General features: G+C 40.2%; 1 protein-coding gene across 1 annotated transcript in view; it reads left to right on the top strand.

Annotated features, from left to right (window-relative positions):
* Nucleotides 1-27,740, top strand: part of LOC139711121 (muscle-specific protein 300 kDa-like) — a 311,965-nt gene that overhangs the window by 97,952 nt on the left and 186,273 nt on the right. The window contains exons 10-34 of the mRNA XM_071623037.1: nt 744-1,058; nt 1,659-1,810; nt 2,756-2,888; nt 3,460-3,556; nt 4,330-4,535; nt 5,468-5,629; nt 6,930-7,085; nt 12,735-12,883; nt 13,499-13,682; nt 14,203-14,346; nt 14,810-14,977; nt 15,586-15,720; nt 16,760-16,921; nt 17,375-17,598; nt 18,035-18,140; nt 18,547-18,867; nt 19,469-19,645; nt 21,084-21,230; nt 21,833-22,008; nt 22,486-22,627; nt 23,117-23,449; nt 23,979-24,281; nt 25,017-25,337; nt 26,153-26,379; nt 26,665-27,124. Of these exons, the coding sequence (XP_071479138.1) occupies nt 744-1,058; nt 1,659-1,810; nt 2,756-2,888; nt 3,460-3,556; nt 4,330-4,535; nt 5,468-5,629; nt 6,930-7,085; nt 12,735-12,883; nt 13,499-13,682; nt 14,203-14,346; nt 14,810-14,977; nt 15,586-15,720; nt 16,760-16,921; nt 17,375-17,598; nt 18,035-18,140; nt 18,547-18,867; nt 19,469-19,645; nt 21,084-21,230; nt 21,833-22,008; nt 22,486-22,627; nt 23,117-23,449; nt 23,979-24,281; nt 25,017-25,337; nt 26,153-26,379; nt 26,665-27,124 (5,100 nt within the window). The remainder of the gene's footprint in view (nt 1-743; nt 1,059-1,658; nt 1,811-2,755; nt 2,889-3,459; nt 3,557-4,329; nt 4,536-5,467; nt 5,630-6,929; nt 7,086-12,734; nt 12,884-13,498; nt 13,683-14,202; nt 14,347-14,809; nt 14,978-15,585; nt 15,721-16,759; nt 16,922-17,374; nt 17,599-18,034; nt 18,141-18,546; nt 18,868-19,468; nt 19,646-21,083; nt 21,231-21,832; nt 22,009-22,485; nt 22,628-23,116; nt 23,450-23,978; nt 24,282-25,016; nt 25,338-26,152; nt 26,380-26,664; nt 27,125-27,740) is intronic.

Genomic DNA, 27,740 nt, shown 5'->3' with positions numbered 1-27,740 from the left:
GAGGACCTGGGGATTAAGAGTCTTTGGGTTTATCCACTTGACCAAAACAGCTCGTCATTGTTTTCTTTTATTCTCTGGAGCAAGCAGAGAACAACAAGCTCAACTTATTGACATGCACTAAAATGCATGAGCAATGCAGACTTTCATTTATGATGAAGAACTAATCCGATTGTCAGTAGATGTAGCAAAGCGAATTACAACACAAGCCAGACACCAGTGTAGGAACAGTTTCGAGCAGTTCAGTGATTAAAGGAACGATAGGATAGAAGATGCTAAAAATTTAATGCAAACAGCAGCCAAGAAATCCAAAACACGTGCAATTCTGTTTGAATTGTGAGCCCATAAAGATGTAAATTAAGCTACATTCTGCTTTAGTAATATGAACATTTTGGTAAATACCAAATGCAAATGCAGACAGTAAGCTCATCTTGGCTTGCATTTTTGCCTGAGCACTGTTTGTTGATTCCATCTATGCTAGCATTTCTGCAAAAAATAGACGAGCAAATGAATTTGTTTATTTTGTACTAAATTTTACACATTTACACAATTTCTCTTGTTATTAAAGCCCACGTGAAAAATTATGCAGAGAAGCCTACAAGTGACAAATGAGTCCCAAATGAATTTTCAGATGCTCAGATGCAATGTGCCAATACCTTATTCTCAATTCAAAAAAAAAAAAAGAGAGAAAGAAAGAAAAGAAAGATAAGATGTGCTGTGCATTACATTATTGTCTTTTTCTGCAGAGATTCCTTGAATTCCAAAGACAGCATGACAAGACGCAGCAGCTGATGACAGTACTAGTCCAGAAGAAGAAGAAGAAGATCCTGGTAACGGTTACCAGGGAGGAGTGCGACATCCTGATCGAGCGGTGGACCAAGGTGTCGGAAAATTACGAGGAGTGGCGTAAGGAGCTGGAGAGGGGTCTGCCCGGTCCACTGGGCGCGGTCGGGGCGTGGCTGAACAGGGCAGAGGAGCTGCTGAAGAGGGGCGAGGTGGAACCCCTGGAGTCTCAGGATGCCACCTGGAGCCAGATGAAGCGGAGACTGAAGGAGCATGAGGTGTGTTTGTTTTTGTGTTTGTTTGTTTGTTTTCGTTTTCCATCTGAGAAGATGGCTGGGTAGCCCATATATATTCAGCTTTCCCCAGCTGGGGGCTGTGCTCACTGAGCTGTAAAATCAATCCTAAGTGCAATTCAACTGATCCTAGGGAAAATTTTGGGATCCCATACCAAAAGAAAAAAAAGTGATGTTCCATCTTTATATGCTTGCAAAAGTGTGACTTACTATGAAAAGAAAAATTAGTGGTATGTATCCATGCAATAATAAAAAAAGAACAAAAAACAAAAAATCATTCCTCAGAGAACTTGATATGTGTTTGAACAGCTAGAATTTCTAAGTGATCTTGTGCTGTTGTCAGCAACACACACACACACACACACACACGCACACACACACAAGAAATCACCACAAACATGTGCGTAGGATATTCTGTTAATAAAGCACAAATAATGATGCCATCGGAGTAGAAGTCTACATCCAAGAAAGTATATCATCTCCTGTAATTAACATTTTTACAACTATTAATATGTGTCAGGATTGGGAAGGAAAAAATAAGTTATCCTTTCTGATAATGATTTCTTCTTTTCTTTTCATGAACAGGAGCACTTTCAGCACAGCAGTGATATTCACCGGTCTTTCACAGAGATACAGCGGCAGGGTGGTAGGGTCGAAGGTCAAGAGGTTCCACCAGCCATCATAGACAGCATGGCTCAGAGGCTCACAGTTGTCATGCAGACAAAGGATAACCTGAGGTAACTAAGAAACCAATCAAAGGAAATCCATGTCTATACCTTCACTTTACAACAATTGCTATAGATCATCAATCACTCTGATTTTTCGGTGCAAAGGGACTTTCTTTTCTCTTTCCATATAGTGGTATATTTAGTATGATTGAACATAATGGCAGAGTGTTTTTCTTTTGTCACTTGCCGAGAAATTAACCATGTTGGAACTTGGATCACGTGTAGAACTACGTGTCACATCTAATCTATGTATTTCCCCAGTGTCACAGGTTTCTCTCACACCAACTTTCCCCTGAGGTAAATTCTCAGTACATGTTTATGTTAGCTACATGTTTGTAGTGAGTTCTTTTTGTTATACTCGATGAAAATCTTCAGTGAACTAAAGTGCTTGTTCATCAATGCACAGTGTCGTAGTCATCAAATGATGTGAGCTAAACTTCATTGCAAATCTAAAATGAGAATTCTGATGATTTGATGCCAGGAAAGTAATGAATATTATTGGTCTTGGGCCTGTTTAGTTATCAGCAGCTACCAGGATGTCAATCTTGTGAGACCACATACATTTGAAGACTTGAAATAATGCACAGTGTTTGATGACAGCAAAAGATTTCTTAAAGGAGAACAAAGTGAAACAAGGATTCTGAGGAATTACTAACAAAGGGTGGAAGTCATCATGCATGCCAGACAATCTGCTAAGATTGCATTGAAAAGAAACTCTATGGCACTTATGAGGTAGTGTGCTTGTGATGCTCCTATATTAGTGTATGTGTGCCTGTAAACATGAAGGTGTCACTCCATTGTGGATGACTACACATAATTGTTGCATATTGAAGGTTGAATGAAATATGCCAAAGAATTGGGGAGAGAATTCAGCGATGTCATATTTAGTCAGCTTTGAGTTTGTGATGCTTATTTCCATTGAGAATTTTCTCATTTTGTGCTGGATCCATATAGGATCCATCTGGAGTACCAGGAGATCAAGTACCGTCTCCTGGCCTTCATCGTCATGGCGGAGAAGAAGCTCCAGACGTGGACGGTCAAGTATGGAGACGCCAAGGAGGTGCAACATTTGCTACGCACTTACCTGGTATGAACTTGATATTTAGCTATCCCTTGTTAGTGACCCTTACATTTGTACTTAATAGAGTATCAAAATGTTATGTCGTAGCCATTCATCGCCACGGAAACTAGGTCTAAACAACCTCACCTGGCCAGAGTGTCTATGTGCCCTCTCTGTATTTCTTCCATTTAATATGACTGAGCAGTGAGGGTAATATGATGTTTGATCACAGAATAAACACAGCAAAACTTAAAAAAATGTTTAAAGAGTGTTAGAGAATGTAAAAATTTTTAAGGGAAAAAAATCAAGCTCTAATTGAGATTTAGTTCACACTGTTGTGGTAAGATTTCCCCACATCAGAGTGTGATGTAGAGTTGTCAGACTCTCTGAAGTATTGTTTGATATTTGAATTACAATCCCTTCATTTTGTTATCAATATAACAATGCGATTGTGTGCTTATATCGTATATTTCAATGGAATGAAATTGAATTGAACTCGAATTTGGAAGTGATTGAGTGTGAATTTCAGCAGGAAATGTCAGGAATGTCAGGGTACAGATTGTGCTTGATCTATTCTTCATTTTCCTATCATTTGCAGGAATTCGTTGAAACTGGCCAATTCTTCCAACAATATGAAGTGACCTTCAAGATGCTACTAGATGTGACAGAGACTTACATTTCTACTATTTCAGATGGTAAGACAGGTCTTGTCAGTGACCAGTGCACTAAATGTTGTGGTATACTCAAATTTTTAATCTGTTGAGAATGAGTTAATGCAGATGACTCCCATTATAACCAGAGTCCTGAGGATCAGCATTTATCTTTCATTATATCAAAACTTCGTTACAGCCAAACAAATAAAGTATTCAAAGATACATGAGAAATGATTTTGGGACTTGATTTTTAATTCGTTGTGACAAAATTTCTTAATAACCTTGTCTATTTTGACATGAATGGATTGTATGTTACTATGTTACTATGAGAAAGCTTATGTTGGTTGATCAGCATGTGCGCGCCTGTAAAATGGCTGCGACTGGCTGGAATGCTCCCCAGGGAGTGGAGAATGAGCACTGTTTAGTGCTGGTTGGAAATCATGTATCCAGTGACCGGGGTAATAATAGTCTGTAAAGCGCATTGAGACACTTAAGTGTGAAATGCGCTATATAAAAACCAGCTATTATTATTATTATTATGTCAAAGAAATCTTAAAACAAGCTCTTATGGGGATGAAAATTTGGCATAAACTACATTGTGCTATAAAAACAGAAACACGTTCCAAGTTTCACGTGTGCATGAAACTTTCATAAATTTTACAAAAGTAAAATGCATATGAAAGTTCTTGTCTACACAATGCATGGAATGCAGTGGCAATTCGTGAAAATTTCATGCCGCGAATGATTCTGGTTTTGCAGTAATGAAAGAAAAAAAAACACCAACAAATTGCCTTTCCATTTTCTCACCTAATCAGAAGAGGAGAGGGAAGTGTGCAGGCGATTTGTCCAGGACATGGAGCTGAAGAAGAAGAACCTGACAGTCGAGGTGGCCTCGGTGCGCACCATGCTGGAAGAGGTCGTCGAGAACTGGAGCTCCTACCGGTCACAGGTCATTGACCTTCAGCCCTGGCTGAAAGGAGCCGAAAAAGTGCTAGCCCAGGGAGACCATGACAAGAAAATGGTGAGTTAGTGTAGTATTGAAGGGATAGAAGTTATTGAAAACGTTTGGATATTGGTTGTTAACTTTACTGTAAACCAGAATTTTTTTGCATGCACGAATCTTTTTCTAAGATTTGCGAAAGTAAAATGCACTTGGAAGTGATTGTCTACAGAATTCATTTAATGCCAGTGGCGAAAGTTTCACACTGTGAAAAAGGCTGTTGGTTCCTATTCGCAAAAGTTTCATGCTGCAAATGTTTCTGGTTTTACAGTATAACTTTAACTTGAATGCTACAGTCAGAGACACTGTGTGAAGTAAACTCTATTAATTTTGTAGATATCTATTACCAACATTTTGAATTTGAATCTGGCAACATATGTTTGAAATCTGATGTACCAATAAAGTCAACCTTGTAAATCTTAGAGGCAAGATAGTGCTACTGCAAACTGATTTGCTTCATTTATCTTCTGTCTTTTGGATGAGCAGGCAGAGGTTTCTTGGTGACATTTTAAGCTGACATTGATTTTATACAATTCAGCTAAATGTCAGTCAGTCTCAGTTACTTCTTAGGAATGACCAATCAAGCAGTGAGTACTGTAATTGTTTCACCTCGCGATTATTCTCTTTCGTGGAAGAAACACAGTGCACTCCCATTATGAAGGACACAGTTAAAACAAAATTCTGTTACAAGAAAGAATAAATGTGGGGCCCAAAATCATCATCTGTTTTTCTTTATATACCTTATTTGTTCGGTTATGATGAAATATTGATATAACAAAAACAAAACAAAAAAACTGCTGGTCCCAGGACTTTGTAATAATGAGAGTAGCCTGTAGTGTGCGGTGTGGTGTTATCAACCAGTGCAAATGTTAGTTCATAGGAGTAGAATATGACAGCTGGTGATCACAACAGCAACAACATCTTCATTTATCTTCTGCTTGTTTTGATTCCAGGCTTATCTTGCAAACCTGTCAGAGATGGCCAAGAAACACACAGCTGTGAACCACCATGGGGAATTCCTGATGGAGGCCTGTCAGCCGGCGGTGTCAAGAGAGATCCAAGACCAACTCGACCTCCTCAACAGAGCGTGGAGTGATGTCTATGGGAAGGCTAAGGTGAGTGATTGATCCATCATTCCACAACCTCAAGAGACATCTTCAAGTTGATCTGTAGCGTGGCAAGGAGACAATTACTCATTCTTTAACCTGTTGAAGGCTAGTCCAGAGTATTTTCGGGCTGGGGTAAATGGGAAAGGTGCATTATTGGAAAATCAGTCCGTCTTCGATGGGTTAATAGACAGGCATTTACTTGAAAGCTTTTCAAAGTATTCAAATCCCATGTTTGAAATTATTGTATGCATTTGAGCTCATCATGTGATAATTTTGTGACTATTGTGGAATATTGTGAAGGACTCAATATGCTGATGGATGTAGAGTCATTTGATATTTTCAAATACATTACCAGTGACTTTGTGAGGTGGAATCATGAAGTGTCATGGACGGAATCCTTGATTTTCTGTTCTACGTGCCTTGTAAAGAAACTGCCTCATGATGTAAAGTACACTTACACCATATATATCGCTCAAAGGATGCGCAATGATACTTAGATTAACATATGTTTTGCAAGGGTGCATCCTTGAAGCATGGAAATAATAAAGAGCTCCTACCAAATGCTTCTTTTGGTCAGAGGACACTCAGGAAGTTTACCAAATTTACTATTTTCAAGTCTTTCTAAGATAAATTAGCTAGAGCTTTGAGGAACAGGTTGATTACACACACAAAAAATATGTATATATATATATATATATATATATATGTATATGTATATATATTTTTTTTCTGTCTTTTTTAGATTACTGAAAGTACATCTTCATCCTTGGAGTCATTTAACCCTATCAGGGTCACCATCTGAAAATGCCCCTTATGTATAAAAACAGATTGGTGATACACTGAGAGAGTTAAGCTCAGGTCCTGTTGTGATGGTCAATAATCATGCTAAGAGTACAAAGACTTTACTTTGCATACTGATTGTAATCACAGTGAGGTAAAAATGTAAGTGTTCCTCATATTAATGCTCACAAAGATTAAGTACATGTCTTAGTCACATTGTGTGACCCACATTATTGACGTGCCATCAGATGGTCATCTTAGGCTGATGTGAACACCTCAAAGCATGTATGATGTCGTCAATAAGCTTTTGTATCAGGGAATCAGATATTTTCCTCTTTATAAATAATTGATGATATGAATGCATCGTGCTGCTACAGGGTGTCTTGTTTGTTGCAACTGAGGGAATCAAAAACTTTTCATTTGATGAATATCTGCTGAATGTAGAAATGTCTTAGTACCTTCATTGCCCAACAAATATGCTAGAGAGTGTCATTGTTGCTGACTGATCTTGAACACACACACACAGGTCTTCATGGACGCAGCAGAAACAGGCAAGAAACAGCAGACATTCAACAACCAGCTCTCAGCAGTAAATGTCTGGTTGGATTCTACCATGAACATGTCGCGGCAGAAGGTGCCTTGTTCCCGGGATGTGATGCTACAGCATCTAAAAGAATTAGATGTAAGTTTTCCCCTGTTTGTGTCATCCTTATTTTCATTGAAACACTCTAGCTTGCCATGTGTTTTCCTCCTGTCAGTCCTGATCCTGTTTTGATTATGATAACATTACTTGATTCAGTGCAATATGTTGAAAATTGAATATATGCAAACCTTTGGTATAAAGATCCCTTAGTTTCTACTGATTTTTTTTTTTTTTTTTACATATACAAGTTGCTTCTTACTGTAAGGGTTGAACTTTGATAGTTCATCCAAGCAAATGAACAAATATGTAATGCACTGCTGACATTTCAGATTGATTCCTTTACAAATGAGTTTTCATTCTGTTGTGATTCTGCTGTGATATATTTTCTCTGCCACACAGACCATTTTGGGATAAGCATAGTTATACTCATTGAAAAACGTATGTACTCATTTTATATCGTAATTTCGTGAGAGATTACGTCATATATGAGAGATCCCGCTAGTGCGCGCGCCACTCAATTCGTTAGTCGCCGCCATCTTGCTAACACGCGAATTTCTGTGCTCGGAAAATTCGCCGGAATTGCACTTGAATATTCAAGTTTTCGTTCGAGTTGGATCGACGTAATAGCGAAAGTTACCTCAACGGGAGGTTTTGCCAGGTTTTTTCTGGTTTTAACGATCATTCTTCAGCTGAACAGCAACGGAAATTATGTCTTCGACCAACGTTCCAAACGTGGGCGGCGCAGCCGCACCACCGCTGCTGACAGCAGTCGCGTCCCCGGCAGCCACCGGCGGGGGTCGCGGAGACCAGCACGCACAAGAGTGCAAGCAGAAAACTGCGACAGCCAAAGGTATAACGCCTACTAGAGCCGGCAAGGCAGGTACTAGTAATAGTACTACTACAACAAGCAGTGCTAACCCTAGCGGTAGTACCGGTGCAAACAAAACAGTGAAACCACCTGCCAAACTGGCCTCTAAAGTTTCAACTTTGGAAGATAGACTCGGCAAGCTTGAAGGCCAATTAGCTGTGGTTGTTCAATTTGTGGAGGCACAGTCGGCAAAGCAGACACCAGCCCGTGAAGGCGGTGGCAATGGAAAGAGTATCAGGACTCGTTCTGAATACTCCCCTTCAGACTCGGCAGATACTGACTGCCATTATGATGATGAATATGCGGCACCATTTCTGGGCCGAGATATGGATGAAAACTCTGTGATTATCCAACCAGGTCAAGGGGATAGTCGTGATGACAAATTTGATATTGAAGAAGGCGAAGTTCCCCCTTCTGTAGTGGAGAAAGTGCCAAACATTGCAGCCAAATTTGCTGTGGCTGAGGAAGTTGGTCCCCCCATTGACCCAGAAATTGCTAAGTCTACAGCCTACCTTCTGACCCACCAGCTCGAGCCCAAAGTGGTAGATGAAACGATCACTAAATACCCCATTCCCAGCAACTGTGAGCTGGTGGATGTGCCGAAAGTCAACCAAAGAATCTGGAATGGGCTACCTGCCTTTTCAAAGACACGAGACCTCAAATTTCAGAGACTCCAAAAGAATCTCACGAGAGGCATCAATGCCTACATACATACAGTGTCGGCACAGGATATCACTGAACAGCAACAAGATGCACTAGCACTTCTGTGCAGTGCGAATTTCGAGCTAAATTCCTTGCGTAAGGAATTCATGAAACCAGACATTGGTTATCAATTCCAGCATCTCTGCAAGCCCTCTACCCCGGTCTCCAAATTCCTTTTTGGTGACGACCTGGGAAGGCAAATGAAAGACATAAGAGATGAACAAAAAGCAACTGAGGGTGTCCTCAGGAGTGAGCATAGCAGACAATACAAAAAGCAGCGTTTCAGCCCATATGACTATGGCAGGAGTGCATATGGCAAGGGCAGGAGCAAGATTACATCAGGAAGCTCAAATTTGCCCCAACAGTACCGCGACGCGGGCTGGACTACTTCTCGTGCAAGTACAAGTGATGTCACTAGGCCTACAGGTGCAAAAGGACCGTGGACTGGAGCTACCAGCCATGCTTTTTTAGGCCAGCGCCCCAAGGGGAGGGGGAAGCCGTCGGCTCCCCACACCTTCACACATCCCAGCCAGCACCAACCGCACTGCGGCAGCAAGCAGGGCTCAGGGATGAAGAGAGCACGATAACCTCCAGTTCAACTGACGAGGTAAACATGACATCTGATTCTAGTGATTATGCAAAGCTATGTCATAATAATGTAGAACCTATGGTAGGAGGTCGACTGAAGCAATTCCTCCCAAAGTGGCGCAAAATTACTTCAGACCCACATGTGCTAAATGCTGTAAGTGGTTACAGGCTTGAATTCAGTAAAGAGATGGGTGCACCATCTAGAACTAAACCCCCTTACCTTTTTCGGTGTGATAAAGCCGAAGAGGCTGATATTGATCTTGAAATTTCTAAACTCCATGACAAGGGAGTAATCGAACCGTGCCAGATGGAAACTGGAGAATTCGTGTCTAATATTTTTACACGGCCTAAAAAAGACGGGGGTACACGCGTTATCCTAGACCTGTCTGATCTCAACAAATATCTCCAGTACCAGCATTTTAAGATGGAAAATATCCATACTGCTATTGAACTCATTTCAGAAAATAGCTTCTTAGCTTCAGTCGACCTTCGGGACGCGTACTATACAGTACCTGTGCACCCAACACACAGGAAGTTCTTAAAGTTCTCCTGGAAAAATCAACTTTGGCAATTCAAAGTACTGCCTAATGGCCTGAGCACGGCGCCAAGGTTATTCACTAAACTACTGAAACCTGTATTCACATTACTGAGAGAGCAAGGGCATGTAGTAATTGGATACCTTGACGATGTACTCATTATTGGAGAAAGTGAGAATCAAACATTGCAAACGGTTTTTGAAACCACTAGCATCCTTGCACAACTTGGGTTCTTGGTACACCCAGAAAAATCAGTACTATGCCCCACTCAAGAAATACAATTTCTTGGTTTCATTCTCAATACTCAGGCCATGACAATTCGACTGCCTGATAACAAATCAGAGGAAATACAGTCCTTGTGCACTGAACTTATGCAAATGGCAAACCCCAGTATCAGGCAGGTGGCTAGAATTATCGGGAAAATGGTAGCATCATTTCCCGCAGTCCAGTATGGACAGCTCTATTACAGGGCTTTAGAAAGGGACAAAATCAAAGCACTCAAAATGAATAAGGGGCATTTTGACAGAAAAATGAGCCTATCTTTGGAAGCAAAACAAGAGCTGCAATGGTGGACAGACAATGTGCAGTCTACTTTCTCACCCTTACGACACCCTAAACCTATGCTCGAATTGTGCACGGATGCCAGTGGCAAAGGCTGGGGGCATCTGATCATACCACCCATACAGGGGGTAGATGGAATGAAGACGAGCTGCAAAAAGCCAGGGAGAATAAGATTAATTATCTGGAGACCCTGGCTGCTGGCATGGGACTCAAGTCCTTCTGTTCTAATTCACAAAACATTCATGTTTTGTTACGGCTAGATAACAGTACTGCTGTTGCGTACATTAACAACATGGGAGGCATTAAATCCTTTGACTGTGATCGGGCAGCCCGAGAGATTTGGCAGTGGTGCGAAACTCGTAAAATTTGGGTCACTGCAGCACACTTGCCAGGAAAGCTGAATGTGGAGGCAGACCGCATGTCTAGAATTTTCAATGACCGCACAGAATGGATGCTTGACCGCACAGTTTTCCAAGAAATAACTATACGTTTTGGGACACCAGAAATAGACCTATTTGCCTCCAGACTTAACAAGCAGGTAGAGAACTATGTCACATGGTTGCCCGACCCACATGCCAAGGCTGTTGATGCCTTTACTCTCGATTGGGGAAAGTGGTACTTTTACGCATTTCCTCCTTTCTGCTTAGTTGCTAAGTGCATTCAAAAAATCAAATCTGATAATGCAACTGGGATACTAGTAGTCCCAAAATGGCCAAGCCAGCCATGGTTTCCTCTCCTAAACAGGATGATGAATGAGGAACCACTTGTTATTCATAGGAGTGAATCCTTACTAACATTGCCAGTTTCTAACACTCCTCACCCACTAAACACTCAGATTGATCTTCTTGCTTGCAGGTTCTGTGCAAGCCCTTCAGAGATGCGGGATTGAATGCACGGATAACTGCTGTAATGGCCTCCTCTTGGAGAAAAGGGACTAAAAAACAGTATGCAGTGTACATAAACAAATGGAAAGCATTTTGTGACAAAAAATGCAGCAACTACTTGTACTCGGATGTTCAAGCTATCCTGGAATTCCTGAGTGACATTTTCTTCGATAAAGGGGCAGGTTACAGTGTCATAAACTTAGCACGGCGTGCTCTATCTTCATTTGTGATTCTTCGAGATACTATGTTTACAGTTGGAAACCATCCCTTTATCCAGAGGTTTATGAAGGGAGTCTTTCAGCTACGCCCACCCAAGCCTAGATACATGGAAATGTGGGACGTTAACCTTGTTTTCAATTTTCTTCGTTCTTGGTCCCCAGCGCACATTTTGGACCTGAAAAAATTGACGCTTAAATTGTGTGTGATTATTGCATTAATCTCAGCACAAAGGATTCAATCATTACACTATCTAAGCTTGGATGGTATGGTGTTAAGAGATAATGCAGTCACCTTTCACCTTCATGATCTCCTAAAACAGAGCAAGCCTGGAAATTACTCACACAGTGTCAAGCTCCAGGCATACCCGCCAGACAGGAGACTTTGTGTAGTCAGGTACTTGCAGGAATACATCAGCAGGACCCGCAGAATCAGAGCTAGTGAACGGTACCTTTTTGTTAGCTACAAGAAACCGTATCACAGGGTATCATCTCAAACAATCGCTCGCTGGATTAAGGAGGTTTTGGAGGCTGCGGGTATTGATACAGAGATCTACAAGGCGCACTCTACTCGGGCAGCGTCTACCTCCGCAGCCAATAAGGGAAATTTCCCAGTATCTAAAATACTTGCGCAAGCCGGTTGGGCCAACGAAAGAACCTTTCGCAAGTACTACAACAAGCCCTGTCCTGCTGAGAAAACCTTTGTAGAAACAATTATCAAAAAATAGACTGTGAAGCCCTAAGATTTGGGCAGACATGTCTTGAACTGCCTGAACTTGTGAACTCTTGGAGACACAATATCTCTGTAGCATTCAACCTGAATGAGATTTGCAATGGAACCTCTTGTAAGGTATGCTTCCTACCCCTTTTCGGGGGGGTTGCCTCGAGAATGTAACCACTGGCTTTGAAATCTCATATATGACGTAATCTCTCACGAAATTACGATATAAAATGGAAGATTAAACGAGAACTTACCGTTTGAAGTTTAATATTAATTTTATGAGTAATTGGAGGGTGAGATTACGTCCCACCTCACCCTCCCCCAAATTTCAAACGGTAACTTAATCTCTCGTTATCTTCCTACATCAGTGGTCACATTCTTGCTTCTAATATTGAGTGGCGCGCGCACTAGCGGGATCTCTCATATATGACGTAATCTCACCCTCCAATTACTCATAAAATTAATATTAAACTTCAAACGGTAAGTTCTCGTTTAATCTTCCATTATATACTTTTCACTCTGAAGACAGTGTTGTCATATTCCCCTCCAGTTCCAAAGGATCATTTTATGCTTGTTTGTTTCTTTCTTTCCTTGTTTGTTTGTGATCATGCAGGAGGCCATAGGCCAGGTAGCGGCCCAGGAGCGTACCTTCAAGCACCTATCAGGCCTGGCCCAGGAGATGTTTAAGACCAGTGGATCACAGCAGGCTCAACAGCTTCTGCAGACTCTCCGGACTGTCAAACTCAACCTGGAGGATGTCAGGTGACTTGATCATGTGATGCTTCACATGACAGTAATGGCTAAAAACTAAACAATAAGGTTATACAAAAGGAAGTTACACATTACTTGTGTACTATTTGATCAGACGAGGCTTTTCTCCGTGGGTCTGCATTTTGTTGAATCTCATTGTTATCACTAGGAACACCTTTGGATGGTTGTTTAGAGGTATAAATCAGGAAGATAAATTTCTCAATTGTTTCTTCTTGATGCGTTTCAAGTTAGATTTAGCGAACCCATAGGAACATTACCTACAGGTCACTACACAAACTTTTTAAACGGCACTGAAAGGAATCAGTTTTAAGCAAAAGCTATGCAAGCAGTTGACATTTTAGCATTGCATGATGACACATAAATATGAGATGAGCTGCAGTGTAGATACACTTTATGAAGTATGGTAACAAGACATTTTTATTGGATGAGGAAAGAAATCCTTCAAACTACAGTGTGTGAAAGTGAATAAACAACATGAGAACATTTCAACAAGATGGAAGCATTCAAATATAGGATGACATTATGGGCACTTATGGCATTCTTTCAAACAAAACAAAACTCAGAAATGTCATGAATTGCGTCAATGACTGTTCATTATTTCTCCAGGGACAAACTGCCAGAGAAAAAGAAAGTGGTTGGAGAAGTCCTCAAGTCTGTCAAGGACTTTGAAGACGGACTTCCGGAGATACAGGATTGGGTCCAAGAGGCTGAGAGGCTCCTGGCTGAAGCACAACAGAAATCTTCTACAGAACCAATCAAGGCTATGCAAGTCAGATTGCAGAAACACAAGGTTTGATAAAATTGTTTGCTTGTATAATGTGTCTAGACAATGATATTGATTGGCTTCTTCTAAGAGAAAATACATATAACAGATAATGAAAAGAGCATCAATGACTTTATAGAAATTCGAGTGATTGTGAAATTTTCTAGTATGGAAAATGGGATGCTGGAACTTGAATACTTGGACACATGTAAACCTCATTATTGCACTTGCAAACGTAAACATCATTTCATTTTTAGCCTCTCAATGGGTTCATGAATAATTTGTTGCCTCCAAAATATATCACTTCCCTGTGGATTTAATGTGCAATACATGGCATTCCTGTCAGCTATATGTTAAAAATTTCAAAAAAGTACATACAGAAGATCAAATTCTTGAACTGGCAGATAAAATGTTTAATATACAAAACATCAGATACACTGTAGCTGGAAATTGGCCACACATTTGAGTCAGCAATGCATGTGCAAGCTATCAATGCAGTAATATTTGCGTGTTTTCAATTGTTTCATCGTTTTTGTCTCTTTTACAGAGTCACTTCGCCAAATCTCAAGAAGTTGAGAAGAAGCTTGCGATGAAGAGTCATGCCGTGACCTACATCATCAACCTCAAGTGCACTTACATTGACACCACCATCATAGAGACAACAGTGTCCAACCTGGATGTTCGCTTACAGGTAAGATTCACTCTCAGTGTTTTCATGTGCACGCAATGGATGCAAATCCTTGGGACCCCTGCCCTAATGGAGGCTCTTTGCAAAACTTTTTCCCCAGTATAGTTCATGCATTATTCAAAGCATACACGTTATTCAAAAGATTTCACTGTTTAAAAAGTTGCAGGACAATATGGAACTGTTTTTTTTTTTCTCCATCTAGTCAGTTAATTAATATTTTAATGAGAAGAGAGGATTGTGTTTCACTTTTTTTCTAAGTAATAAATATTTGTGCAATTCCGTGCTGTTAGTTTGTCTAACACTCTTTAGAAAACGCATTTAATTCATGTATATTGTGACATTATTATTGCATGTGACATGTGATTGCTGTACTTCATTAAATTTTATACTGAACCCAACATCTTCTTTCTCTCTTCTTTTTTTTGTTTTTTTTTTGTTTCCTTCCTCTTTTGTGCATTGACTAAAGAACTGTTTGAGCAAAGAGCAGGAGTTTGAATCCAAGCTCTCAGCAGAAACAGATAGTTGGTCCAAGTTTGAGACCCAAGAGGCTGAGCTCAACAAGTGGTTATCGCTTGCTGAGGAGCAGCTGAGAGACACCCAAGGCACGCCAAGCCAGCAACTAGACAGAACAAAGGTGAGGGAAATCAGAAATATTATTCCAGATTTGATTGCAAATTTTGTGATTGTAGTGATATTGATATTGCCTCCAGTTGTATTTATGTGGTTGTCGTTTTTACACATGGATGGATAAAGAGACTGTGAGGTCTATAATCAGATTTCTGGTAAGAATTTATTGTACCAAGATGGCCATTTCACTCCAACCCATAGGAGTGGGGTTGTTCTAGAATGTCAGAAAATGAAGGACCTTTAAAACATGAAATTGCATGTTTGGCAAACTGTTCGTTTCAGTTATGTTTTTGATCCATTACTTTGAAATTTATGTCATAATGGCCTTAGTGGAACCTGAAATAGGAGCACAATACTTGATATGTTTGTTCTCAATGGAAGATCACTGGATGCAATATATCAAATTTCATTATGACATAGTAAGTTTCTCTTCAGTACTTTTTAAATAGATTGGTCTTATTGTGGTGTTGTTGCAATTCCACCATATGATAGAGACACTATATTTCTTTCACACTAGCTTGGATAAATGTATACATGTACCCTCAGAGACTCTTTGCATGATATCATGATAAAACCAAACAAAAATAAACTCTTTCCTGTTAATTCCTTTGGCAGGCAATGTTTGGAGACAGTAAACCACCAGTCATGGAAAAGTTTTTGGAGGCATCCCAGAGCCTGCTCCACAACCTGCCCGCATCTAAGAGGCAGGAGGTACAGAGGAGAATGGACTTGCTCCAAGAGCGACACCAGGTGAGCTATAATATATAGCCTCAGACATACTTGGAGAGACCCTGTGTGAGTCCTGTGTGCAAAGTTGCACTCCTTGTATGGCAATTACAGGGAAAAACTGTGATCATGGATGTCATGTTCCCTTCAAGTTTGCATTGAGACTGCCTGGGTTAAAGTTTTTGTGTGATTTAAAGCGACTATGAGCATTGTGACCCTGCATCACAAAACAAACAAAAAGTCGCCAGCCATCGATTTCTAGTTAAGAGTAGGTTCTGAAGGAGCAGACTCTAATCTTTAAAATGATGTATAACTCAATTCAAATGGACTCTCCTAACCTATCTAAATGTTGGAAAGAAAGGACATACTCTGGAAAGTGTGAACTGAGTAGTCTGAAATCTGAAGTACATGATGTATTCAAGTGCTTAATCTTTACAAAGCTATGCTAGCTGTTGGATGGATTGAACAAAAAACAGGATGTTGACCACCAGAGCAAACAACAATGAAGGGATTATCAGGTTAAGCTGAAATTAAGCATGCTTTTAGCACATTATGTAGATGATTAATATCAACTTTCAGCGCTGTAGCCTTGTTCTCTTTAAAGTTATTGGCGTTGAAAGTGAAGTGTATGGACAGGGTTTTTGAGAAATGGAAAGAGGGTTCTATGAGAAACAACTAATCACACTGTTCCACAAAAAAGTGTTTGAGAAAAACTGCTGAAAACACAATTTCCTGTTTGTTTTATGATACCAAACTTTGATATAATACAGAAAAAGACTTGCTCTTTAAGAAAATATTAAAAACCTAAAGATGGTTAGGTTGACCCATTTCATCTATTTTCAGTCCTCACACGAAATCACTGTGTGTGACTTTTTCTTCGTTTTGTGGTGCACGGTCACAATGCATCCATCTGGAATGGACTGTCACTTGTTGTGTACCAATGTAATTGAACTCAGACCACATCATCTATGCAGTTCATTATGTCACATAGCAGGCATTTACATTCTTCTGCACCAAAGCACATGACACATGGATAATTTTATGTCTCCATCTGTAAACACAGGCTGTCTGTTCTGAGGCCCCGATTAGAATCCACAGACTCCAGTTCCAGGAGGTGCAGGCCCAGCTCTCGGACCAGCTGAAGGCTGCAGAGTCCCAGCTGGCTCGAGAGAGGCAGACCTTGAAGGCAGGCCAGGCCCCAGAAGAGGTCTTGGCACAACACCAGGTAGGAGCTAAAGTGGTGTTGTCATAGCATTGATTTCATATAGTGGATTGATGTTTCATTCTCAGATATTCTTAAGCCCTCTCAGGGCCATTAATATGAAATTCTCTCGACAAGTTGTATAGCATGCTGAACATACTATTTATTTTGTTATGATGCATTCATTTTCATAAATTTTGCAAGTCAGCATTGATTATGTAAAAGTAAGAACACTACACCAAAGTATTGGCTCTCGTTGCACAAATGCAGTACATAGTCATCCCCAAGGTGGGAGATTGCTTCCAGAAAATTGATAATACCACATATTTATTTGTCATTCCATTCCTGTAGCTCTTGATTGCAGATATTTCCAGTCCATAATCACAAAATACCAATATTCAATGCAGTAAATTCAAAGCATCTATTTCCCACATCTAAGGTAAGCAAGATCTGTTATTTTCATGCTCAACCTCACAGGAGTTCTTCCAAAAGTCCAACACGCTCACAACGATGGCTGGACATGTGCAAGTCCTAGAAACCATCCAGGACCAAGCTTCCAAGACCAGGCCGCAGGATGCCCAAATTATGGACAAGGCTTGCCAGGAGACTAAACAGAGGTTCCAGAGAGCACTGCAAGATGCAGAGAGTCTGGAAAGGAGACTACAACTCGCCCCCAAGAGGTGGCAGCAGTATGAAGAAGAGTAAGATGATGAATTCACTTTTATTTGCTTGTGTGTTAATCGTATGTAAAGATTTAACCAGTTTCACACTCTAGTTTACAGTTTTCCCTGTGGCAGTGATTTGGAAAAAAGAAATGCTCGTTTCACAGCCAAATCAGTCTCAAATTGTATTACAAAGTGTACATGCTTCATATAATGATATACTGTAATTCCAGAAATTTTTGCGTTCATAAAATTTTGCAAATTTCTTGAGAGCCAAATATACAGTGTATTCACGAAAGTGCATGTGTACACAACGCATTGAATGCCAGTAGTAATTGGCCGACAGCTCCAATTTGTGAAAGCTTTACGCTACATATGTTTCTACTTTTACAGTAGTCTTTTGTCTTTGATTTGAATTTTTTTCAATTGAGACTGTGTTCTGCATTTCTTTTCTGTTTTGTGCTATTTCCTGCAGTGTTGGAAAAGTGAAACAATGTACTGAAGAGGTCCAGCAAGTCTTGCAAGATCTGGAACAGGCAGATCAAGTTGCAGATTTAGATAAGATGGTTGCCAGGTCCAAGGTAAATTTATTGCTATTAAGTGCAATAGATGAAATGAATTCTTGTCGGTTGTGTCTGATTAGGGATAAAAAAAAAAATGCTTTTTGGATTTGTCTTGGAGAGTAAAATCTGAGAGTTGTAAGTATGAGAGTATATTGTAGTACTTAGCATACATAGTACACTTCTTGAACCACAAACTTTACATATGAAAAGCAATAAAACAGATGTTCATTGAAGTTACTTCTGGTAAAGAAATTGTGTCTAGTCAAAATCCAAACAAAAACTATTAGGTGCATGTGTGTGTGTGTGTGGGGGGGGGGGGGGGAGGGGTGAAGAGGATGTGTCTTTTCAGAAGTAAGTTTTTAATGAGACAAAAGTTTTCAGGAAATTGTATGTGAGAATGTGATTGCTCTCTTTGTGTTCACAGGATTCACTGCAAGCCAGCGACTCATCCCAAAAGGTCCTTGCCAGGCTCGGCGAGGACCTCAGTGAAATCAGCCAGGACACGCCTGTGGAGAAGATTCGACAGGAGTCCGCACGTCTCGCTGTCCTCTCCGACCGCCTGTCCTCCCAGAAGGCCCTGCTCGAGGAAGCGGTTGCCACGACACCCGTCAGACGGGAGTGGCTGATGTGCAGGGATGACATCACGGAGATGTTAGGAAAAGTTGACGGCTTGAGCAAAGAAGGGAAGCGACATATCTCCTGGGAGGATAGCAGGACACTCCAAGAGTGCTTTGCCAAACAAGAGGTGAGTTTTGTTGTCATGGTAACATTGTGATGTTTTCTAGACTTTGTTTAAAATCATAAGACTTTAGTGATATTATGATAAATCCTAGAGGGTGACACTAATATCATCTGATGTGGAATAATGTGAAATCCAGGTTAGTTTAGGTAAGTTTTATTTTTTTTTTTTGTATTCATATTGTTTCTTTTGAAGTATGTATTTCCAGACATATATATATATATATATATATATATATATATATATATATATATATATATACATGTATATATATTTTTTGAAAACATTATCTGTCACCCGTCACCAATGCGAAATATCAAACTCTTTTCTAGACAGCTGTGAAATTACTGTAGAGTGAATATAATGATAACAAGTCTTCAACATCAAATCTCACATATGTCCTTTGAAAGATCTATAATTCTTCACCTAATACAATACAGAATATTCAGCTTCAGTGTTCAGATATCTGATAGCAGATTGATAAGATGTATGTCTTGACATGTTACCTCACTCTTCTCGTTTTTAAAAGAAGTGTTAGACTGATCATTATAAACATTATTCAAATGGGGATTCTTTTGTTCCTGTATTTTGTCTCAATGCCATGTAGGCTGTGCTTGATAGAGTGGAGGAGCTGCAGCCAACTGTCAGGAAACAGGTTGAAAAGGGAAAGACTCTTGGAAAGGATCCAAAGTGTCCAAGATTTGTCAGCCAGCTGACCATCACTCTGGAGCAACAGTGGAGAAAAGTGGTCATTGACACCAAAGACAGACTACAGAATCAACAGGTATATAATAAGCAAATAATCAACGTTGGTGAAGGTGATGGGACAAACTATCACTTCCAAGGCGATCTGGATGTAGCTATCTTTCCGAAGCGCAGCTGAGGAAAGATAGCGTACACATTCAGATCGCCGAGGAAGTGATAGTTTGTCTCATTGCCTGAAACTAAAAGTTGATTGTTTGCTTTATATTCCACATCAAGGGTCCTAGAAATTCCCATTTTATTCCACATCGGAAACCGTTTCAGCTGTCTTTAGGTGTCCTTAGGACTTAGGCTACGTGTGCGCATAGATGACAAAACAATGAATTTGCTGCGCGCACCGCTCGGCACTGAAGTGAAAGTGCGTTGCACTGTGTACTATCAAGTGACCTAGTTAAAAAATGATAGTCCACAGTGCAACGCACTTTTATTTCGCGTGTACTCATCTCGCGTTAAGACTGTATGGACTGCTAGAGATCAGCAAAACAAACAGCTGTCTTTATAGATGACAAAACAATGAATTTGCTGCGCACACCGCGCGACACTGAAGGGAAAGTGCGTTGCACTGTATACTATCAAGTGACCTAGTTCTTCTCAGGTGATGTGATGGGCAAAACTACGCTTTATCACGTGATCAGCTCTTGACCAATCCTATAGCAAGATTCTTAGTTTGTGGAATATAATCTCTTCTATCAGATGCACTCTTAAAGATAGCATTCCAAGGTTGTAGGAAGAGCACTGACATTCGATTAACTTCACTAAATTTTACTGTCTAGCATGACCAGATGCTATGTGATGCTGCCACAAAATCAAAGGTTTATTTCATCATCAGACTTTAAAAAATGCAGTGGTTTTGACTCATGATGTATCACATGTTGATATCAGAGCAATGAAATATTAGTCAGCCCAAGAAAACTGGTGAAAAGGCTTTTGTATGATATGTTTTAGTTTCAAAATTTTTGAAAGAGGCTGGAAAGAGATTTCATTGATGACATTTGCATGGAAAGAGATTCGGGTGTTCCACAGAATATTCGCTGATTTTAATAGGTGTGATTGACACTACCTAAGTAAAGATGTCTAAATTACAAACGTATGCTTTGCCCGCAGAATCAAATATTCAAGACATTTACCAATGGCAAAGTATTAGCTTTAAATGCATGTATTGTAATCTGTAATAAAACTATTCTTCTGTAAAGCAGTATGATGAAAATCAACAGAAGTATTATCAGCAGCATTCCTTATTTTTCAAAGTAGTATCAAGGTCTTCCAAAATTATCTAGGTTATCTACATTTTCCTTGTCTACACCATAATGAAGTAAAGAGCTGTAAAATGAATTCCTCTGCATTCCTGGGCACCATCTTGAAAATAGAACCCCAAAAATGCTCTGCTTACAGAACCACCCTTCTTTCACTGACTCTTCAAGGTTTTAATGCAATATTTCCTTCATTTCCTCTGTCTGTAGGAGTGCCTGAAACTAATGCAGGACTTTGAGACAGAGAAGAAAAAACTGGAAGAAGTAGTCTCCAAGTCTGTAGCGGAGACTACAAAGCCAGTTCCTCCCCCAACTCCAGGGAGAGAAGTCATAGAAGATGAGGTCAAAAAATGCCAGGTGAGCAAACAAATTTATATATATATTGTACTTTTTTCTTCATTTCATTCATCTAATTTCGTGCATATTTTCCTTGTTTTCCATCTCCAACAGAAATATACAGATATGAAACTTTACAGAAGATAAGTGCATACAAGTTGTATCTATTCGGAAGTACAATGAAAAAAAATATATAGGTATGCCATTATTACAGAATGCAGACATTTTCCTATTGCCGAGAGAGACATTTTGATGATTTGAACAACATTTGATTAATGTCATGTATTAATTTAGTAGTGATAGATTTTTCATAATGATGTTCTATTCCATTAAACTGGGTAAAAAATGACAGACAGACGGACACATAAGCACACACACAAGTACAAAGAATGCACAATGTAGTCATGAAAAAAATATCACTTGAAGAATTCAAGTGATTCATTGAAAGATGATATCAAACATTAGAATGATTAATAAATAACATTGCATCATGTTAAGTACTTGTCATAAAAACATACTTCCTGAGAATTTTTGAAGTGTTCACTGTCTTCACCATGAGGTCAAGCTGATGAGTGTTTGTCTTTATTCTTATTGATGACCATCTCACGATGGCATCTACACAGGCCGCTGTCACTTCTCATGCCAATGTCGAGCCCGCTCTTGCCACCTTGAGCAAACTCTCCAAGCAGCTGCAGCCGATATCGCCGGAAGCTGTAAGCCAGGCGATCCAGCGAGAAGTTGGTGCCTGTCAAAAGAGGTGTTATGAGGGAGGAAAGGGGCTGAAGACAAGACTAGAAAGGTAAACCTGCTGTTTCAAAGGTTCACTTCCCTGAAGGTTCATTGATCAGAAGATGAAATAAGGTTTGTTATTCTGAAGGTTTGTTATACAGAAAGAGAAAAAAAAAAAGGTTCATTTATGCAGAAAAAAAATTATGTTTGTATTTTCAAAGGTTTGTTAGTATGCACCTTTTTTTTTCTCATTTTTGAATAAAAAAATCTTTGAAATAATGAACCTTATTTCATTTTCAGCTTAACAAACCTTTGGAATAACAAATTTTATTGCATTGTTTCGGTTAAAATACCCTTCGGAATAATAGCCTTATTTCATTCTCAGATTAACAAACCTCTGGAGTTAAAGATCTTAAGAGCCATTCCACAAATGTTTGGATTTAGCTGTAGATATCTTCAGTTTGTCTGTTTCGGAATAACAAACCATTCAGTTTTTGGTTCTCCATTTATCACATTTCCTTAATTTTTTATATCTTTTATGATGCAGCCTGGAGAAGCTGCTGACCAAATGGAGGGAGTATGAGGCAGACAAGGAGGCATTTGTGAAATGGCTGGAGGCTGGAAGAGAAAGACTGGACATGGTCCAAGCTGCTGATGGCCCACCTGACCAGACATTCAACACTGCCAAGGTTAGATGAACAATTCTGAGTTAATTTGTCTGGTTTGACTTCTCTTCATCGTTATTCTTCAGACACAGCAACAGATAAAATAATTACTGTATACACCATATATTTTGCGAGTATACTTTGTTGCAAATCGAGTCTTCCGGACAATTATGCAAGTGGTTAAATCCTTGATCATGCAGTACAGTATGGTAAGGAGATATATACACATGCACATTTCATTCATGTCACGGTCTGAGTTGATAACTTCACATGTTGTTAAATTTGTGAGAATGCCACCAGACTCATGAAATTCACTAAAATAGAAACTTTGTGAAATATATAGCATATGTGTACAGTGATATGAAGTGTTCTGAAAACTTGAATAGTTTTGTTGGAAAACACTTGCATCTCCTAGGTCACTAATTGGGGCAATGTTTGTGGATTCCGGTGAAGAATTGGTTCAGAAGTCTTCTAATCTTTCTTTTTGGTTTTATTGATTTCCTGCGACCACAGGATGTTTTCTCTGAAATATTTGACAAGTATCCTGACCTGGAGAACATGGAGCGTACACTGCAGGAGCTGATTTTGCCTTACCCCCGCTCCGTTGGGGTCCTGGTCCTCGAGTCAGACCTGGCCAGTCTGCGGACCCAGTGGGAGGAGCTGTGCGGAAGGGCCAGGGCCCTCAACACCCAGCTTTCTGATCGGGTGTCCGATTGGAACGCCTACCGCCGGTCGGTGCAGCAGCTTGTACCTTGGCTAAATGGAGCCAAGGAAAGGCTGGACGCAGAGTCTAGGCAAAAGTTTGAGACACTCGACAACATGTGCCAACACATTGCTGCTGTGGAGGTATGAAAAGACATTTTCTTTTTGTTCTGTCTGTATTCATACAGTGTATCCTGAAATGGTGTGAACATGGAATGTTTGGCATTGTCAAATCTTTTGTGAATTTCACTCTCTACTGAAATGCCATAGAAATTATTATAGTAATTATTCTTGTAGATATGAGAGTGTGGACAAACGTAAGCAGCTGACATTCACTGAAATTAGCCCAGTGCAAGAAGAAAAAGAATAACACCTTCATCTCTCAAAAATTTCCTTATCTACAGTTCATCTATTGTATCTTGTATTTGGCTTAGGCATACTGTATTAAGATATCTATGTTAAATCATATATTACAGCTTAAAAAATCCAAAGAGAACACATTTCTTAATCAATGATGATGACATTCTAAGAGCAGAGTGCTTTTGTGAATTTGGATTACAAAAAAAGAAATCACATTAATTTGATATTCTTTTGCTGAGATCTTATGCCATGATTAATTATTCAGCTTTGCAAGCAGGAACAGTAACTGCCTGCCTTACTTCTCTAACCATAGGCCTTGGAAAAGGAGCTTGAGGAAAATCGGCCGATCATGAACAGCATCCGTGAATCCAAGATGGGGGATGAGGACGGAGGAGAGGATGACAGGGACGTGGAGCCAAGATGGGCATCCCTCGAGGAGGGCATCTCAAAGTGCCACGCCCATCTGAACGGGATCGCATCCCTCTGGCGGCAGTACCTGGAGACCAAGGACGAGATGCTGGGATGGATGGAAGATGTCGAGAGGAGAATCGGTCGGGAGCGAGGGGAGACGGTCGGAAGCACGCAGCAGCTGAAAGACAGATGTGAAGCTCTGAAGGTATGCAATCATGCATCCCCTACCCTTTAAACTCTGTGCCAGGGACTTTGGACCATGGATATAATGCTTTATATAATTCTGTGCCAATCAGCACTCAAAACACACAGAGGATTGCTGTACTGTTAGTGGTATAAATATGCAAACATATCCTTTCTTAATTTGCCTGTAATTTCACAATAAATATAAGATCCACAATTTCCCCCTTCAAAGGTCAGAGCAATTCAAGGTTTCCTCCACATTTCACATTTAACCAAGATGCTTTAGGTAATGCAGAATTTCCCTTCACAAACTGCATTTCACCGAGTGTTTTCTTATGTCTGTAATTTTGAAATATACAGATTTGCTGATTGCATTACATAGTCCAGGTGATATACAGTCTTACTGTTTGTCATTTGAGATCACATGCATATCATACCAATCAAGGAATCAAGTTTTTCTTCTTCTTCTTGTGTTTGTTTAGAAATTGCAGTCTCACAAACTACAAAGAGAAGATTCAAATCTCATCAAATAGGAGAAGAAAAAATATTAATGAACATTTTAAGGCACAAAGAAGACACTTTGAGTTGAATTTGAGGACTTCCACATCAGTAGAGTCAATCCGACTTGACATGAAAGAAATGCCATTTGCACAATAATTAGATTTGGACCAGATCTTCAAGGCATTTGCCAACATATCCTTGCATTTTTTTAATGTGACTTCATTCTGTTTTGTGTGTGTTTTTGTTTTCCATTCAGAACTTGTCATCAGAGTGCAGGTCACAAGCCCCTAAAGTGGAGCAGGTCCTTAGGTTGAACAAAGCCCTGCAAGAGCACTGCCTGCCAGCCGGTGCCGAAAGGCTCTCCTTGGAGGCCAACCACATCAAGACAGAGTACGAGAGACTGAGCCGGATGCCAATGGATGGGACTAAGCAGCTGGAGGAGATCTTGTCCGAGAGGCAGCAATTCTCGGAGAGGCTGAGCTCCCTGCACGATGCGATCTGCCGGCAAGAGAAGGCCCTGGGAACCCAGAGGAACATCGAGAGGGAGGAGATGAAGGAACTGCTACCGGTTCTGAAGGTGAGATCGAATGAACCTTTCCTGGAAGTAAAAAGTAAGATAGGAGTGAGAATACCTTGGACTATATATGCTACATGAAGAGTACAAAAGCATATCATTTATAGCATTTATAGAATTGAACAGCAATCATATTTTGATACTCTTGTCAGTATGATGTTGGATGAAGAGGAAGATGCTTATAGGGGTCACATGGTTCTACCAAATAATTGATTGGAGCAGACAGAATATTTGAGAACATTATATAAATTGCTCCATAAAATTACTTAAAACTATCTCAAATTTTTTTGTATTGCTGAGGGGAAGAAGGGATATGAAGGAAGAATATGTTAATGAAAAAAAAAGATGCTACAGTACATTGATTACAGACACTTTGACTAAAGGATGAGAGATTCATATGATCAAGTAAGTTATACAACAGACATGGATCAGTATTCTCTAGTGTGCAGGTTGAGAGATTGAAGCAATGTTTATCTAGTCTGTCTAAAGTAATTGTGTAACATCACATCAGTGGATTCTGTAGTATATATCCCTGTACATGTATGGTGACATTTTGTGTAACAAGCCTTATCAAATTGTATATAAATGGACAAATGAGCAGTGGAAATGGGATTCCACTGGGTTGGATTCAAACCCAAGACCTCCAAATTGCTAGACTGGTGCTCATACATTCAAGAATATTTTTCATCAATTGCTGCTTTGGGTTAAAGAGTTTGGGTTAAAGAGTAATTTTCAGAAGGAGATTATAGTTTGATGTGAGATCTTCCAGGGTAATTGTGCACACATATAATACTTTATTGGGTGATTGACATTTGCAGAAGCAAGACGCAGAGTTGTCGGAGGCGGCCCAAGACCTGACGAGCATCACGGCCAACCTAGAGCCCACCTGCAGGTCATGTGACTCTGGGGAGGCCCTGGCTCTGTCCCACCAGGTGACCGCTGCCGGCAAACAGCTGGAGAAGGTGCAGGAGGTGGTCACCAGGAGAATCACATACTTCCAGTTCTACATTCAATTTGAGGAGATCCAGTATGAGGTGCTCAGTAGGTGAGTTTGGGATTAGTGATAAGGAACAAAAAGTCCACACCTCATTGAGCAAGACAGCAGTTGTGTCATTGTGGGGTAATTAGATGACTAATGAACACCAAAGTAGATGCTTGCATGAAGTAGCCACAGCAAACCGAAAGTGATTGTGTATAGGTGTGAATCTGATGTACAATTACATCCCAGACATATGTGAAAATGTTCCTAACAGGAGATACACATTGTATATTGTGATGAATGCTGTAAACATGTTCCTAATTGGCCTTGCATATTTCTACTGTTCTGCAGATTCCAGAAAGCTCAACCAGTACTCACCAAAGATGACCCCACCACTACAGAGCTCACCCAAGAGTTAGACCAGCTACAGGACCTGGTACCAGTCCTGGACCAGTGGAGAGACAAGACCCACGAGATGGACCAACTGGCCAGAGACTCTGGTCTCAGCCTCAAACCGTCAGCCTCCCCCCAGGATTCGGCCCGTCAGGCTCAGAGCCCGTCAAAGCCACAGTCACCACCTACGGCCTTGGTCAGCACTGACCATCAACAGTTGGTGTCCTCTCATGCCCAGCTGGTCAGTGAGATCAAGAGCAAGCTGGACCGGGTGACCGACAAGACACAGAAGATGAAGGAGTTTGAGGAGAGGCGGAGACGTCTGGCTCAGTGCCTGGATGACCTGCAGCAGAAGTTGGCCACAGAGACTGAGGTGTCCAGGAGAGAAGACCTAGAACCACTGGCCAGGTCCTATGAGGTGAGATCTCCAAATATTCATTTAAGGGTGACCTAGTTCAACAATCATGTGCTTATTAGCTGAACATACTTTTAGTAACTCAATTGAATCCATTTGTTTTGATATACTAAGGTTTGAGTTATTTGTGTTAAACACTCCAGATGTGCCTGTTATATTCATCATACACTTTAGGTTTGAGTTTGATATCTATTGCACACTTTGAAGTCATGCATCTCTTCAGTCATGAACACTCCTAAGTTGAGTCTGATGGAAATCTCACACAAAAGATTCCATGTGGTGTTCCTGATACTGTTCAGGCTTAAGTGTGCTTTTCATGGCACACTGAAGAAATAGATTACAGAATTTATCAAACACTTTGTGTTTGCTGAGTACGATTCTGCATGGATTTGAAGCCTACTGTCTGCATCTCGTTGGTGCTATCGTTTTTTTTTTTTTTTTTCTGTAAACATTTTGGTTTACTGTTGATATTTGATTACAGCTGCTTCATGTGCTATAGAAAAGCAGACCTCATTTTCCTTTCAAAGTTTAGATTCAACTGAGACACATTTAAGGATCAGAAATGTGTATATGGCAGCAAGTAGAGGCCTACAATGTACTAGTACAACCTTGCCCACAG

The sequence above is a fragment of the Diadema antillarum genome, unplaced genomic scaffold (assembly GCF_040938485.1).
Source record: "Diadema antillarum isolate AM-2024a unplaced genomic scaffold, OU_Dant_1.0 seq00001612_RagTag, whole genome shotgun sequence".
In the NCBI taxonomy this organism is placed as follows: Eukaryota; Metazoa; Echinodermata; class Echinoidea; order Diadematoida; family Diadematidae; genus Diadema; species Diadema antillarum.
Note: the sequence above shows the minus strand (reverse complement) of the source record. Positions and strands in the feature narration are given on the sequence as shown.